Source organism: Diadema antillarum, unplaced genomic scaffold (assembly GCF_040938485.1).
Source record: "Diadema antillarum isolate AM-2024a unplaced genomic scaffold, OU_Dant_1.0 seq00001865_RagTag, whole genome shotgun sequence".
In the NCBI taxonomy this organism is placed as follows: domain Eukaryota; kingdom Metazoa; phylum Echinodermata; class Echinoidea; order Diadematoida; family Diadematidae; genus Diadema; species Diadema antillarum.
Genome location: NW_027272535.1, coordinates 60928 through 78085, shown reverse-complemented (window position 1 = coordinate 78085; position 17158 = coordinate 60928). Strand labels below are relative to the sequence as shown.

At 37.3% G+C, this 17158-nt stretch overlaps 1 protein-coding gene across 1 annotated transcript in view; it reads left to right on the top strand.

Moving 5' to 3' along the window:
• Positions 1-17158, top strand: part of LOC139712844 (probable G-protein coupled receptor CG31760) — a 44272-nt gene that overhangs the window by 19293 nt on the left and 7821 nt on the right. Inside the window, exons 5-10 of the mRNA XM_071624633.1 lie at positions 4247-4443; positions 7444-7615; positions 8034-8102; positions 8836-8948; positions 10538-10752; positions 12652-12796. Coding sequence (XP_071480734.1) covers positions 4247-4443; positions 7444-7615; positions 8034-8102; positions 8836-8948; positions 10538-10752; positions 12652-12796 — 911 coding nt within the window. The remainder of the gene's footprint in view (positions 1-4246; positions 4444-7443; positions 7616-8033; positions 8103-8835; positions 8949-10537; positions 10753-12651; positions 12797-17158) is intronic.

The following is a 17158-nucleotide window of genomic DNA, read 5'->3' as shown; positions in this document are numbered from 1 at the left end:
GGCTTCTACAAAATGTGGAATGATGTAAAGTTTAGTAGCCATGATTTAGAAACCTTGATGCATATGCTCGGCTTCGCTTTAATGACCCATGAGGAAGACATCATCGTGAGATGAAATTGATGAAGGAAAATGTTACATATGGATCTGATTGTTTTGCACGCTGTGTCAAGGTCAATGTAGAGGGAAATTGAGGAAATGCATTCATTTAGGCCTACCGTCTTTCACCTGTGGACAGCACTCCACTCTACATTTGCTCTAACACCAAGACGATTGGTTCAGGAATCATGGAAATTGCAAAAAAAAAAAAAAACCCAGCTGACTATAGATATGATAGTGCACAATATCAACGTTGGATTTCTCGAAAATAAGAAATAATATAATCGAACATCGAACAAACACATGCACATGGAAGGGGTCTAATAGAAATCGAACCTGTTTACATGGATTCTGAAGTTTCGTATGTTTTCCCGAAACTATTAGCAGCAAGCTGATATGTCAAGTGAGTGGGAGTCATCCCACTAGCCACCCACGAGTTATACGGCCCAGGAGCTAGACATTACAAAAAGGGCTCATATGACACACATCCACGAGTCATACACAGCCCAGACACTATAGGCAAATAAAGTCTTGTGTCTACCTCTAGAACCATATAGATCGTGGACCTATTTTATCTTACGTCGAGCTCGTGGGCCTTGCTCATTTTAGTGTCTGGCTCGTGGGCTGTATGACACGTGAGTTGTACAATCTAACTCGTGGGCTGATGACTTGTGGGCATGTATGACTCGTGAGCTGTGTAACTCGTGGGATGCATTACTCGTGCACCATTCTCGTGATATCAATGCACTCAATTGAATGAGATGATGATTTCATGGATTTACATAGTCTTTCATTGACCTACACTCGATTGTTGTTTCTAATATATCGACTAAAATTGCAGTTTTAGAATCACTTAGTGCACAAAGCAATGGACGTGTTCTCGCTGATGACAGCATCGCCTTAATTATAAGTAGTTTGCTAATACTGCACTGGGATGACTATCACTTTTCAGAGAAAAGATGCAAAACCTCATTAAATGTCGTGCCTGATGACATATCCACAGATGAATAAGTGTTTAATTGATTTTGCTGTACATGTATTCGTATGTAAAATGAAACTACAACAGAGAGCAGAGTTGCACGTTAATGACTCCGGTTAAAACGGCGTCACACTGTCCTGGATTTGACACAAGATGTTCATACGAATATGAAAAATTTTGCACAAAGTTACATTAAAAAAAAAAAAATTGCACAAAGTTGGCATTGAACTTGATTAAAAGCCACTCAACAGCCTAAGCAGATGTGATGCCTGCAGGAGGTTACACGATTAAGCTTAATTGTACCAAACTAGAATGTTACACGCAGATATTAATCTGCTATCATAAAAATGAAATTGTGTCAGGTCTGCGGGCTAATTTTTGGCTTTCCAAAGATTTTCCCGTCGCTCACGGAGTTGCTGCCGGAGCCAGATGATGACTTAACAATAATGACAATAATAATAATAATAATAATGATAATAATAATAATAATAATGATGATAATAATAATAATAATGACAATCATAATAATAATGATAATAATAATAATAATAATAATAATAATAATAATAATAATAATGATAATAATAATAATAATAATAATAATAATAATAATAATGATAATGATAATGATAACAATAATAAGGTCTTATTTATCCAGGGTAGCCTCTTCAGTGTTGCCACTGCTCTACCAGAGAGCCCAGCCGTTATTATTACCCCAGCGTTGCCAGGTATCCATTCATACACCTTGATCGAGAGGGACATGGTGGCAAAAACATCTTGTCCAAGGACGTAAGCAATGGGCGGGACTAGAACTCGGATCCTCCGATTGGGAGTCGGGAGTCTTATCCACTATTATGCCACAGTGTCCCCACTTAAAATAGGGGTTTGAATTTAAATATTCCCTTATTCATTAAGCTTTTCCATGTCAGGGGAACGTAGCAAAAGCAAACAACAACAAACGAAAAAGTATGATGTTTGACATAATCAAAAAAAGAAATCTGACAGTTATTCATCTATACCTGAAGCTAGCTCTCACACTTGAATGAACACTTGTACAACAGACGTCTGCCAAGATAACTTGGTACTTGGTTGAATAACTGGAATAAGAGACATGTGATTGATAAAACATTACAGGGTGAAATATCTGAAGATTTATCCAGTTCAGAGCGCACAGGTCAGACTTAAAAAGAAGAAAATTGAACAAGAAATGACTCTCCTCTTAATCAGCAAGCAAATAGGTATAATCGATGTGATTGAAAAGTTAAACAGTCGCGTGCAACTATGAACGCTCCCCTTAGATAAAACCAGCACGTGTCCAACACATGTCCATTTGAAGCATACCATCACGTGACCAGCACGTGCCAAGATGAAGACTGAAGACTGAAGACAGAAAAGACTAAACAAAATGAGAATGAGAAGGCCTCGTGACCGCTCTCCCTCTCGTCCTCTCAAACCCACGGTAATAGCCATTGCTGGGAGAAGAACGTCGAGGGTCCTTTTAGGTAAACTCTGGAATAATCAGGACCATAAATGAGATAAAACTCACGAACGAAGTACTGGTCGCAATCAATTCTAGACTGGACATGCGACAGTTCGGTATTTGCACAGACACTGGCCGACGCCGAAAGACGTGCTAGATCATTGAGCAACACCAGATCTAGACTGATGACTGTCATATATGAGCAGTTCGATCCACATACATAAGTAGTCGAAAGAGTTTGCATAGTATGCTATATTTGCACAAGCTGGCATGATTGACGAACAATCACAGGCAAGAGGTCAATATTTTCGTCTTTGCTTTATCTCTTTTTTAATTCATATTTCCTGTTGCCATGGTTACGAATGTACTCTCAAGTAGCTGTGTAAAATCACGACTTCGCTGTGCTGTTTCGGAGGAACATATATATCTGTACCTGAAATAAAACCTGTTAGAAAGTGACTAGCGGGAAGTCACCTCCCCTGCCTCCCCCTCCCCCCGAAAAAATATAAGTATAGATAGATAGATACATACATACATACATACTACATACGTACATACATACATACATACATACATACATACATAGTAGATAGTAGACTGACAGATAGATAGATAGATAGGTATAGATCGATAGATAGATAGATAGATAGATAAGATAGATAAGATAGACAGATATGAAAAGAGATCGTTAAATATAATATAAAGTTTTGGTACCTCAAAAGTTTCCCTGAGTTTCCTTGTCTTAGTTTAACTAACACTATGAGACTTACTCGTGGTTTCATACCAGAGCAGAGCGGGCTCTGAAAAATTCGAACGAGCCGTTAGTTTGACTCGACGCGGTACCGCGCCTATCAATTATACACGTATTGTACGAAACCATCATCTGTTATTGCATGATTACTAAGACATGAGAGCACTTTGGGGCGAGTAAGTCTCACAGTCACAGTGTTAGTTATATGAAAGGTACTTTAACCTGAAACACAAACTAAGACAAGGAAACTCAGGGAAACTTTTGAGGTACCAAAACTTTATATTATCTTTAAATGGCGCACACTAAGACTTATTTCGGTGCTTTCCCTAAATCTGACGGTAAATTTAGTCTGTACGCACGGGATTTTCACATCTGTGTTTAATACTATTGTGTGATCTGTAGATCTGTGTCATCTCGTAATTTGTGGAAGAAGTAATAAATGTCTATCTGAATGAATTAATGGATGAATTAGTAAATTGGGACAGATCAGGGGAGTAACGGCGTTATTCAGGAGTCATAAATTGCTCTGAAACTGTTCCTTATGATCGCTGTCGATGTCACAACAACGAAAACATCACCCAAGCTGCATATTTTGCCTCATGTCACATTTATAAATAATAATCTATCAAAAATAGTGTGAGCATGTGCGTGTTTTTTTTTTTATCAGGGTATGCCAACTCATACCTGATTGTAGGGAATCATGGCTAATATTTCAAATAGGCCGTGGCATCCGAGTCACTAAACTATTCAATGTAATTCGATGATCTCCCTCTTTGTACATGTAGCGTCGCGAGACAAAACTGTTGTACATTGTTTTGCTTTCTCTTGTTTTGTCCTGTTCTCTTATATTCCTTGCCTTTCTTCTTTTTTTTTTTCTTTACTTGAGTTTTTGTAGTTATTGCCCGTTTAACTAGTCATCTGCCGTATGATCTCGTTGTAGTGCACTCACATCTCTGGTCTGGGGTTTCAGCGTGGTGCCTATCGTTGCGAGTGTAAGCCGGGCTACTATTTTCCGGTCAACGACGTTCCCACTTACCTGCTCGACGTCGACAGCGAAGAACATCGCGCCTTTTCCGGAAGTGCCATAGAAGCCGAGTACAATAAGAAAGTCTACGGAGAGGACAATCTCTACGACAGGTAAGGAGCTGAACCGAAGAGTTTGATGGAAAAACGAATCAACTCCGTTCTTGCAAAGTTGAGGTATTTGCGATTAAACCTGCGAAAATCACAAACAGATAAGATAATGAGAAAATTTGGGATGTTCATAACCATAACTTCAGAATATTCCTTTTTATGCTACAAGTGAAATATCATTGGAAAGGTTTTAACTTGCTCTATCTTCTGATGACCTCACCTTAAAATGTTTGAAAAATGGCGCCTAAGCCTCTTTTCGATCAAAGTCTTCACTATACTAATGATGCACAGGATAGAGTGTGTTAGTGAAGGTGCGGCGCGCTCGAGAGTATTGACAATGGTGCGACATGCACGAGGCGCAGCCGAGTGCATGTTTGCAACCGTTGTCAATACTCGAGAGTGAGCCGCACCTTCACTAACGCCACGAAATAATCCTGTGCATCATTTGTTTTATAAAATGGGTCGAAAACTAACAGCATTATTCACGTACCTTTGTGGGTCAATACCAGTCAGCTACATGTAGCACTCGCTCAAAAGTCAAGATGTCCGAAGATGTTCGTCCCAAACTTTTACGCACGTCGCACTCGGAAATCCCGCACATAAGTACTGTACGTACGTATAAGAGTATACGTACGCCACGTACTGTTATGCACAAGAAAGGCCGCCGGCTGTTGTGGCAGCCCGCGGCCCGAACTAGAAGTTGTTTCAGGATTGACAACGCGTATAGTAGCGCGTGACGCACTTGTAACAACTGATTGAGTGCGCACTGCTAGTGTAAAACATTGTGACGTACGTCAGGCCAGGGAGGTGGAAGAGAGACTCTTCTTAGTGCATACCTGAAGAAATTAATGCACGCACACGTGACTCATTTCAGCGCTTCCAATTGGCTACATTCTTGAACCCATTTTATAATATGCTTTACTACTGCTAAAAATCTCAAACAAAACAAACAAAAACACAAACATGAAGATTACGTTTTTAATCTATATCTGAAAATGAACCAAAGAGATTGGAATTTCAACAAGCACATATATTCGATGTAAGGCTTTTGAATAGTCGACAAATGCTGAAATTTATGTAAATATTCCATACAAGACTAAAAAAGAAGAAGAGAGAAATAAAACCGCCGACGTTAATACACTTAGCTTTCGTTCGGAAATTTTGAACCGATTACTCAATAGCCCCCCCCCCCCCCCCCCCCCGCAGTTAAAGTGGATGTCATACACAATTCATGAGCATAGAGAGAGAGAGAGAGAGAGAGAGGGAGAGAGAAAGAAAAAACGAGACAAATACCTAACGAGACAAAAGAGGGCGTAAAATGATGACAACCGCGAGGCGGCATGTGATTCAGCACAGTTATGTGCCGATGCCTCATTTTTGCTCTAAATCAATCTTACCTTGTAATTTCCATCGAGTGAAAAAAAAAAGATTAAAAAAAAATAGTGGCCTGTGAGTCCAAGATCATCGTACAAAATGACATGAGGAATTATACTGCGTATACAAATGTAAAGTGATAACGCTTGATAACACACACACACGCACACACACGTACACACACACACACACACACACACACAGAAAATTAAGTACATATTCAAGTCAACTTCATTTAAGAATTGTCAACTGAGCCTTAAATTAAAGGAGGAAACTGTAACGATACATTCTAAGGAATTTAGATTATCGTTTATAGAAGAACAATATCAGTCTGGCCCACTAAAAAAAAAATCAAAAAAAAATAAACATTTATCCTCCCCCCCCCCCCTAAAAAAAAAAAAAATACGAAGGGACCCACTGAACTGCAATTCTTATAAAATGTTCATCATAGTATTCAAATAATGTAAAATCATCTTACCATTCACGCGTAATCATCTTTCATAGCATATCCTTTCTGTTATGCCTAATTCTTCATCTCAATCTCAAGGTTAGTACTTTTTTTCTGTGAAGAATATGTGTGTGTTATTTCTTAAGAGTGCCGATATCGTTACATTGCATTACTTCAATCATTAACCATCTGTGTATCGAAAAGAGCGTTGTACGGTTTAATGGACAGACGCAAGTTTTTCGTCTCACACAGCCTTCCTGATTTTTCCTACTTGTCCGTAACAAATGTAAATGAGATGTTACGTAACAAATCGCTGATGGATGAACCGATCGGGAGTGAAGGTGTCTATTTTCGATGTCACCTGAAAATCCGTCATGTAGAGCGGGAATTTTATCGAGGGTTTAATCACCATTAATGTAAATACGGGTAATCAAGCTGAAAGTCATTAGGAGCAATGGATGGCCTTGAGATGGGTTCCATGGTTTGTCAAGCATGAACACACACACATACATACTACATACATGCACACATACATACACATATAATATACACACACATGTACACACACACACACACGCGTACATACATACATACATATACATACATAGATACATACATACATATATAACTCATACACACGAAAAAACATTGAGACAAAATTAATTACGCGAAAGAGCAATCATGGCGAAATGGCGATATAAAGGGACAGTTTGATGCATGTTTCCCGATGATGTAATTGCCTTACAATAATTCATTATATTAACATCAAACCCGAGCTACTTTCAATACTCAATGATTTGTACAATCAGGTGTTTCGGTATTTTTCAGCTCCGCTCATTAGTTTTTTACTCTTGCCCGTGCTATGCCAAATAAGCTGTGCACAGTAATTTCAATTATCTTGGTTTTTATTACAAACGCACATGATACACGTTATACACACAGAGACACACAACACTCACACATTTTTCCACCTTGTTTTAACTCGCCCTAACTCATCACGTTCATCTAAGATTACGTTTGATCATTATATTTAGGTTTGCCAATGAACGCTCATAATCACATTGCAACCATGGACCGTAACCAATTCATTTTGAAACACATTATTATGACTCATGATTTATTTTTTTTTTTGTCTTGAGTGCAAGCTAATATTTGTTTAATCTCTTTCACCTCTAATGCAGTGCATTCGATTGTTTTCCCTGCCCGGATGGGTGCGAGGACTGCGTGGATGCTAGTCCATGCTTTGCCGAGCCGAACGTCGTCCTCCGATGGAGTCTACTCGCCGTCAACACCCTTGGGATGGTCATGCTCCTCGTCTTGGCCTTTTACACATACCGGCTGAGAGAGAACAGGGTGAGCAGGTGAAACAAACAAACACACACACACACACACACACACACACGTATGTATGTATGTATGTATGTATATATATATATATATGAAGAGTTTGTTCGCAAAAACCGGTAAGTCCATATTTGCCAAATGGAGATATTTGCGATTAAAGGTCAAGAAAAATAAAGAGAATAATAAGAATTTTTTTGTTTCTTTTGACCATAACTTCAAAAATGTACCTTTATATGTAGTGACCAATATATCATTTAAAAGGTATTATTTTTTACTTTATGACAGAGACCGTACTTCAAAATCTTCAAAAATGGACTTATCGGTTTTTGCGAACAAACTCTTCATATATACATCATCCTTTACAACCCCTTTGCCTTCTCCTGCACCTGAGTATGTCATTGTCATGTTTATGTCTTCATGTCTTCAGGTTTTCAAAGCAGCGAGCCCCGGATTACTCTACGTCATCCTCGTGGGTGCCGGGATTTGCTACTGTCAGGTAATGGACAAAAACAGCTCCTTTAACCTTCTGCGTGCCGCACTCATTTCCTGTCAATAAATTTGTGTATTCACTTTGTGCACATTTGAGGCATTGGCATAGAAAGTGTTAATATCACACACATGAAGCTGCCTCGTTTAGACCGAATGTTCGTTAATCCGAAAGTGGAAGAAAGGTGCGATATACAGAAGGCTCAGTGATTATAGTTCCGAAGTTTCGTTGTGAAGTGCACATCTATTTTGTTTGTTTGTTTGTTGAATTCGAACCGTGAACCTTTCGGAGTAATGTTTGAATTGAATTGAATTGAATTGAATAACATTCCGAGAAAACACAATCTATTTTAAATATTCTTAGAGTTGTTACTTTCACTTCGTAGCCATAAAATCTATTTATGGCATGCACCTTTGTGATGACGTTAATGGTTACAGCAATAAATGTACTTTTCTTTTTTGATAGAAATTAAACAAGATTGGTAGGGAAATTGTGTGTCTGCTATAAAGAGATGTTTTCTATGGCTGTACGAGTTTTGTTTTTAGAGACTATTTGTGGTATACAAATCAAGATTGATGAGAAAAACAACCCGAACCCACAACTCAAAAATATGTTATATCCCTTAACACTGAAAGAAGCACACAAAACATGAAACAGAAAGAATGTCTCCCCTCTATATATCATGTGTACCCGAAAAAGAATGGCACGAACCGTTGACTATTAAAGACTTTGTATCTTTTAGACGATTGCGGCTGTGGTTCTAAGCCTCAACATCATTACCTGTCAAGTTCTGAACTGGTGTCGCTATATCGGCTTTTGTCTCGCTTACGGTGCCCTACTCTACAAGACATGGAGGTAAGGCAATTAACTGATTAATGTCCACCACTTCGGCCGTCACCATGGCAACGAGCGCGCTTGACGTCGAATGTTTCGTGTGGTTAAACAAAAAGAAAGCTAGTTTGGTGCATGATCGTATTCTTGTGACCATTGTGTTACGATTCTGCGACGGACTTGTTGGGTATATTTGATAAGAAAGCGTAATACTCCCGACGACCTCATGTGCAGTCGTATTCCACTAACATTCACTGGGAGGAAACTAAGTGATATTGGCAGCTTGGTAGTGCAAAGTTTATAGAAAATTTATACCTCACCGAACCTCGTACTTATTACTAAAGCGTATAGTTACAATGTAAACACGTCGATGCATTGCGTCTCATTCTCTTTGATTACGTCTGCTATTGTCTGGAGTCCAGACGGAATGAAATCCAATAGGTACCAAAATGGGCGTATTAAATGAACAGATCTTGAGAAATCGTGCTTTGCTTCGATGTCGTACTTTGTTTGTCCGCACTGTTTCTTATTTGAACTTTACAGTGCTATTCCTGTCCAATATAACATTTTCATTGATTTTTGTCCAACTCACACGGTGTGATTATGAAAAGAGGTACCAATCTATATCTCCAACTTAAAGGAGACCTCCAGATGATTTTCAGATTTTTACATTTGAACAACTATAAATTAGTTATACTGAGGACAGAGTTTCAGAATTTGTGATAATTGGGATGAAGAATAAGAATACTTTCAAAATTTAAAACAAATTGCAATGAACAAGGAAGATGACATGGCAGAGTCACCATAAGAATACATGAGTTGGGGGCTCAAGGAAGCAGCACAAAAGAAGAAGGCATGCATAGATTATACACAGGTGAACTTGCAAGCAAGCGGTTATATTGTAATGAAATTACACTGGTACATTTCTGAAATATGTGAACCTCCTATGTCATCATCCTTGTTCAGTGTAATTTGTTTAAGGTTTTTCAAACTATTGTTTCTCTTCTGAAGAACCACAATAAATTCTACAAATCTGTACATGGAGTTGTCGATTTATGTACTAAATGATGTGAAATTATAAAAATCGTCTGGAATGTCCCTTTAATCAATTAAGAATGAAATCCCCCAATGACAGCATAGTGCTGGGTATACGCGTCAAATCAAAAGCACTGCCGTTTATTTGGCATTCCTGAAAGCAAGATAAAATTCTGCATGCGTCACGGCTGTAAAAATAAAGCATTAACATTTCCATTTCATGTGCTTCCTTTTATGAAATGAATCTTCTTTTTTGTTTTTCAGGATACAGTTAGGCTTGAATAAAAATCTCTTGGGATTGAAACAGTTGTAATTATGCACGTAATCTAGGAGAAATTCGACTTATAAGTATTAAAAGCAATAGAAAATAAGGAGACAAGGAAAACGTGTTTTTTGTTTTGTTTACGTTAATACTAGTAAGTATTGTAAGATTGAGGGTATTTCATATACACAACCTTAGAATGAGCATTGATCAAATTTGAAGTATCCCAGTATGTGCGTGTCGATGGCTAAGTAGGCCCTAAATTGTTTTTCTTTGTTACATTGTTCTTTTTTCGATGTGTTTGCGACGATTGCAGAATCACAAAAGTCTTCACTGTGCGCAGCGCCAAGCCCGTCCGCATCACGGACAACAATCTGTACGCGCGCATCGGTATTCTGCTCGCCGTGTGTGCCGTCTACCTATCGGCCTGGACGTTCCTGGATCCATCCACGCCTACACTGGGGTACAAGGAGGATGGACTGAAATTCTACGAATGCTCACGTAATACATGGGACTACGTCGGGCAAGGGGGTAAGTCAATCAAAATAATCCCCCCCCCCCCCCCGGGCCCGGGGAAAAAATACTGACTAATTTTCTACATCAAATTGTTATTACGTTTACTGGTTGCATTTTACAATCTTTAAGATTGTCCGTTATTCAGTCATGCATGCAAAGATCCAAATGAAAAGGGTACCAGAAATACTGGAAGGATAATTCTACCAAGACATATCACGAAACCCCTGATTAAATGTTCATACTTCAAACAACACAACTTCAAAATGATGGGACTTTATTTCTAACTGACTCACCTTCACGTATATGAGCGGTTTTGAAACGTTCACTTTCCTGAGCACCGACAGCCCATTTCAAAAATTTTCCTACCTCACTAGGCACAGTCACATTTCAATTAATTGACATATTTGTTACACTCAACTGGGCAATTTGGCTGGCGTGCTGGCACCATCTCCTAAACGCAGAATAACTGGGTTGCGACGCAAAGTGGATATTCAACAGATACACACACCACATACACACACACATACACGCACACACACACACACACACACACACACACACACACACATACACACACCTACACACACACACACACACACACACACACACACACACACACACACACATGGTTTCTGTATTAAAGCAGCATTTCTGAAAAAGTCAATATGTCAAAACAAAAACGTCTGCACCTTTGCCGTCGAAAATTTTTGTTTTCCTAGTAACCTTGTTTATTCTTTTTTCGTATGAGTTTATTTTTTGTTATGTCTCTCCTTCCATTTCCATATTTTTTTCTTACCTCTTTTCTCTCTTCAGTATAATACGGTATTGAAGATTATTGCGGTGATGATTATGATTATGATGACGATGTTATTGATAATAATCACCGTACGATGAATGAATGCTTTTACTTTTCTTACTGTTTAAAGGTGATTTGCTACATCTACAAAATTTCTCTTTCATTTTAGTCTTGTATGGAATATTTACATAAATTTCAGCATTTGTCGACTATTCATATTATTTAAAGTCAGTGGTTTCTTTTAGCGGATGGTGTGTTATAAGCCTGAAGGCTCGAATTATCTTACGTCAGTCGTGGTCTCTTTAGACAGAATTGCTGTTGACAAGCCTGAAGGCAAAACCAGATTGAAGCGGTGTATGACTTTGTGACCAAAAAAAAAAAAAAAAAAAAAAAAAAAAATGGTCATAAGATGATTCCACCAGCATCCCAGATTCCAAGCCGACGCAATTTTAGGAGAATTGACGTTTGGTCTTTTTAGGGGAAATAAACCAAATAAACGAACCAATTTGCTCTTGCGGTGTTTATGTACCAACCCATCAGCACAAGCAAACGACAAGTAATGAACATTATGCACGCATTCCCTGACGCGCTTGCACTTTTACACTGTTGTTTACATTTTTAGTATTGGCAGGGGAGGTTGAGATCGCGGGTATTCTGTAACTAGACAGCAAAGAAAGTTCTTGCTTTGTTTTTTATTAGCAATAGTGCATTAAAGGGATAAAATTGCATGAACATGTTTGCATTTCATCGACTTATTGTGTATGGGACATCTCTTACACAACAGTAATGCTCCTGTAAGATAGGGTCATTTGATTTGAGTGCAACACCATTACGTGCTCAAGTTGATTTTAGCTAACAGAATAGACAAGAAAAGAGGGGTGCAGATCCTCCGTTGGCATGGGACATAAGCACGACATAACAAAGTTGTTATGTTCATGGAAACTAGTGTTCCAGAAACTGAATGAAACTGCGAACATTCTGTCAAGCTGATTTCTTTTCTTTCTCTATTTGTTGGAGTGCTATAAGCGACTTCAATTTGTAAGCTCGTTTGTTTGCTTAATTGTTTGTTAGTTTGTTTGTGTATTCTTCATTGTAAAATTCTCTCGTATCATCTCCAGGTGAATTTTTACTGCTCGGCTGGGGCATCTATCTGTGCATCAAGGTGAGGAAAGCGCCCTCATCGTTCAACGAGTCCAGGTTTATCAGCGTCTCCATCTACAATGAAACGCTCATCAACATATTCGGCGCGATCATTCAGTTTGTGTGAGTGTGCGTGCGCAATTCTGACGTCTGTCCTTTTTTTCTCAGAGTTATGCAGAATTTCATGTCATTTCTCTTATATAAACATGGTATGATTTGAAAAAAATACAAAATTCATTATATTGTATTGTATTTTGGAAAAAATGATTTAGCAGCACAATAAAGAAGAATACAGCTGCTTTTTTTTTGTTCATATTAATTTCATTGTCAACATGGACCTGATATTGAATGAAACTCAGATAAAGAATATCATAAATCAAAATTCCTAAGTGTCGGTTAAGATTTTCAAATATCTTTTGGAAATATCTTTTGGAACAGGTTTCCATAGAGACGTGAGGATCAAAAAAAAAAAAAAATATATATATATATATATAAACAAATCTGAGAAACCCACAGATGTTCTGCACCATGTTCAATGTTTGGCATCTACGTAAATCAACGTGTTTACCCAACATTTGAAAAGTGCACGTGGTATAGAATTGGATAGAATCAACAAAAAGCGTTGTATCGCCCGCCAATTGAGATATTTTGATTTCTTATAAATTTGACTGCTCACATTGGGGAATACATATACCTTTGATGTTATCATTATTTCGTACCTTCATTTCAAGTACTTCAACAACTAAAAGGAACAGCAATGCAGAAAGAGGACATCCCTGCCGAACCCCTTTAGTAATTGGAAACGTTCTGGACAACCAACCATTGTTCAAAACCTTACAATCTGCATTTTTGTAAATAAACACTAAACAAAAAGTAAGTTCCCCCTAAAACAAACTTGTGTAATTTATAAATCGGGAACCTCTGAGGAAATCTGAATACAGGATCATGTAGCTGTATTTCTCGGCTATACCTTTCATGTGAAATTCAGTGGATATCACTGGGTCACGCTTGAGTGAGCATGACTTAAACAAGCCCAATTTTGCAACTTTGATTTGGTGATATCGGAACGAATTTAAATTTCCCAGGATAAAAAGGCATGCAAGGTTATAATTTATGTGCTTCTTATTGTACCATGTGACTTGTGCAAAAAATTTCACGGTTGAGTGAACACGGTGTGAAAATTACAAAAATGGCCGATTTGACATGTTTCTCGTAGTAATTTCTATCAATTGAGATTGAAATCGTGTGTTGAACAGTTTTTACACACAATTCACGTAATTTCACGGTTGAATGAGCACATTAAAAACAAAGAAAAATAACAATTTAAATTGTGCAGTAAGAATTGCAATAATTTTGCGCACTGAAATCAATTGTTTTACTGCTTTTTGTATTGTGTTTAATACCACTGTGCATACAGTGATCACCTGACATTTTAGTCACGCTTCAATGAGCATGTGGGGCTGGAAAACCCTTTTTTGCCCTGTATAATAAGAAATATTCATTGTTTTAATGTTTTAGTTGATATGTTGGGAAATTACTCTGATTTCAATGAAAAAGATAACTTTTCGATAAAGAATAACATTGTGACATGCTTCAGTGATCACGTAAGTTGTGCAGTGTGCAGGTCAAAACCATTTTCGTGGCTGAAATTCCCATAAGATTTACATTTGGTTGGTTTTGAAGACGTGTTCAGCGGTGTTAGTGGATAGAGTCTAAAGTGAGTGCAGATGCTCCCCAATCTGTCTTATATAGTCATAACAATCGCATAATAGTCAACCAACATTTTTTTAACTATCATCACCATCACAATCCTCAACACCACATGAACAACAAAGGCCACTACATGTTTCTCACCACAATCAATATCTGTCTCCCGAATCTCAGTGCATATGTGCAGCACGGGAGGATATTGATGTTGAACAAAAGTGAAGTTTGGTACAATGTCAATGATTAATTGCATTTATTTTCCCTTTGAGTAAATGCATGACCTCATGACTTTACAAAGATCAAGAACTTAATGCCAAAATTAGTATTCAGTAGCGAGAACAAAGGCCTGAAGATTTAATTTGCATAATTTCTCATCTGTGCTCCAACAAGGGGATTTCATCAAACTAAAGGCAGACCAATTTCCCCACGAATACTTCAATATTTAATCAAAGGTAGACATGAATTATAAGGAGGGTTTCCGGCATCATGTACTCTTTGACGTGTAAAATCTCGAAGGAATGTCAAGGATCACTGAGACATTTACATCGGTCCTAAACGCAATAATGAAATGTTTTTCAGTTGATTTTAAATGCAGAAGATCAATGCAACACCTGCTGGATGGTTTAAATAAGATAAATCATTGTTTCATTATGTGCTCATTCAACCGTGAAATTACGTGAATTGTGTATAAAAACTGTTCAACACCCGAATTCAATCTCAATTGATGGAAATTACTACGAGAAACATGGCAAATCGGCCATTTTGGTAATGTTCACCCCGTGTTCACTCAACCGTGAAATTTTGTGCACAAGTCACATGGTACGATAGGAAGCACATTAATTATACGTTGCATGCCTTTTTATCCTGGGAAATTGAAATTCGTTCCGATATCACCAAATCAAAGTTGCAAAATTGGACTTGTGAACTTCAAAAAGTGATCATTTTGACTTTAAGTCATGCTCACTCAAGCGTGACCCAGTGATATCCGCTGAATTTCACATGAAAGGTAGCCGAGAGCTACAGCTACATGATCCTGTATTCAGATTTCCTCAAAGGTTCCTGATTCATAAAGTATTGATCTTTGTTTTAGGGGGAACTTACTCTTTGTTTAGTGTTTAGTTCTGATCCACTGAATAAATGATTTTCCGAAATTATACCGTTTCAAAACTTCAAACAGAAAATCATGATCGACATTATCAAAAGCTTTCTTAAAATCAAGAAAAATAAAAATACTCCTTAAGTTTGTCTGTGAACAAAAGTCTAATAAATTCTGTACAAGTCTTATATTTTCTACTGCAGATCTTTTCTTGATAAAACCCATTTGATCAAAAGAAATTAGTTTCGGAATAACATTTTGTAAACGTTTCGCTAACGCCCTTGTAGCTATTTTATAATCAATATTCAACAAAGATATTGGGCGCCAATTATCAAGTTTTCGTTTATCATCCTTCTTGAACAGCAGTGTTAATATAGAGTGTCTTTGGCTATCAGATAATGTACCATTTCTATACCCTGTATTCAGACTGTCTAACAATAAATCTTTCATATAAACCCAAAAATCTTATAAAATTCAGCACTTAAGCCATCACTGCCGGGGGATTTGTTATTTTCCATCGACATCAAGGCTTCAAAGCATTCTTTATCTGTAAGGATTCCCTCACAACTTAAACTGTCATTCTCTTCCAAAGTAACACAATTCAAATTTTGCAGATATTTACAAGAATTATGTAACTTGTCTGAGTGGTATAATTTGCTGTAATATAGATAAATCTCTTCTAAAATACATTTCTCATCAACAATAACTTTGTCTTTCTTCAAAACAGCATTAATCTCCTTTCTCTTTGCATTCTGCGTTTCTAACCTCAAAAAATATTTCGTTGATTTTTCTCCTTCAATCCATTTCTCTCTGGATCGAACAAAAATACCTTTACATTTATTTCGATATATTTTTTCTAATTTCATTTTAATTCTTCTTACTTCTTGTATATTTATCTCTGTAGGGTCTTCATTAACTTTTTTTTCAATCATATTCAAATCTTGTTGAAGTTTAATCAAATACTGATTTCTTATTTTTTGCTTATATTTTGCATATTTTTGTGAAAATTCCCTTGTCTTAATCTTACACATCCCCCATTTCAATTGTGAATCAAAATTTTGATATTCAAAACGCATCTTACCAATCATATTTATAATACATTCCCTATACAGTTTATCTAACAATAAAGAGTTATTCAATTTTCAATAACCTCTTCCCCGTGTAGTATCACAAATCTTAATTTTCAATGAAATGGCGTTATGATCACAACGAACAGATGGTTTGATATCAGTATTCTGAACAACACATCGTAAAGATGACGTAATAAGTCAATAATCTAATCTTGAAAACAGACCGAGCGATAACTGACGCCATGTAAATTGTTTCTTAATTGGATGAACCAATCGCCAAATATCTATCAAATCCAATATTTTGCTAAATTTTAGAAACCATTTTTGGGGGTTTATACGGATGGGATATACCTTGCGTATCTAACTGTCCATGTTGAGCACAATTCCAATCCCCACCAAATATTAGTTTATTTTTCGAAATATCTCAAACGTTAACCCAGGAAATTAAACCTTTGTAAAATATGTCTTTATCAGACGTTTTCGTTGGTGAATACACATTGATAATACAATATTCATCTTTCTCTGCCATGTTAACATTAAAGGGATGGTACAGTATTGGTGGAGATGAGAATTGGGTTTTTAACTTTTTGGGAGATACCAAGAAAACGCTTA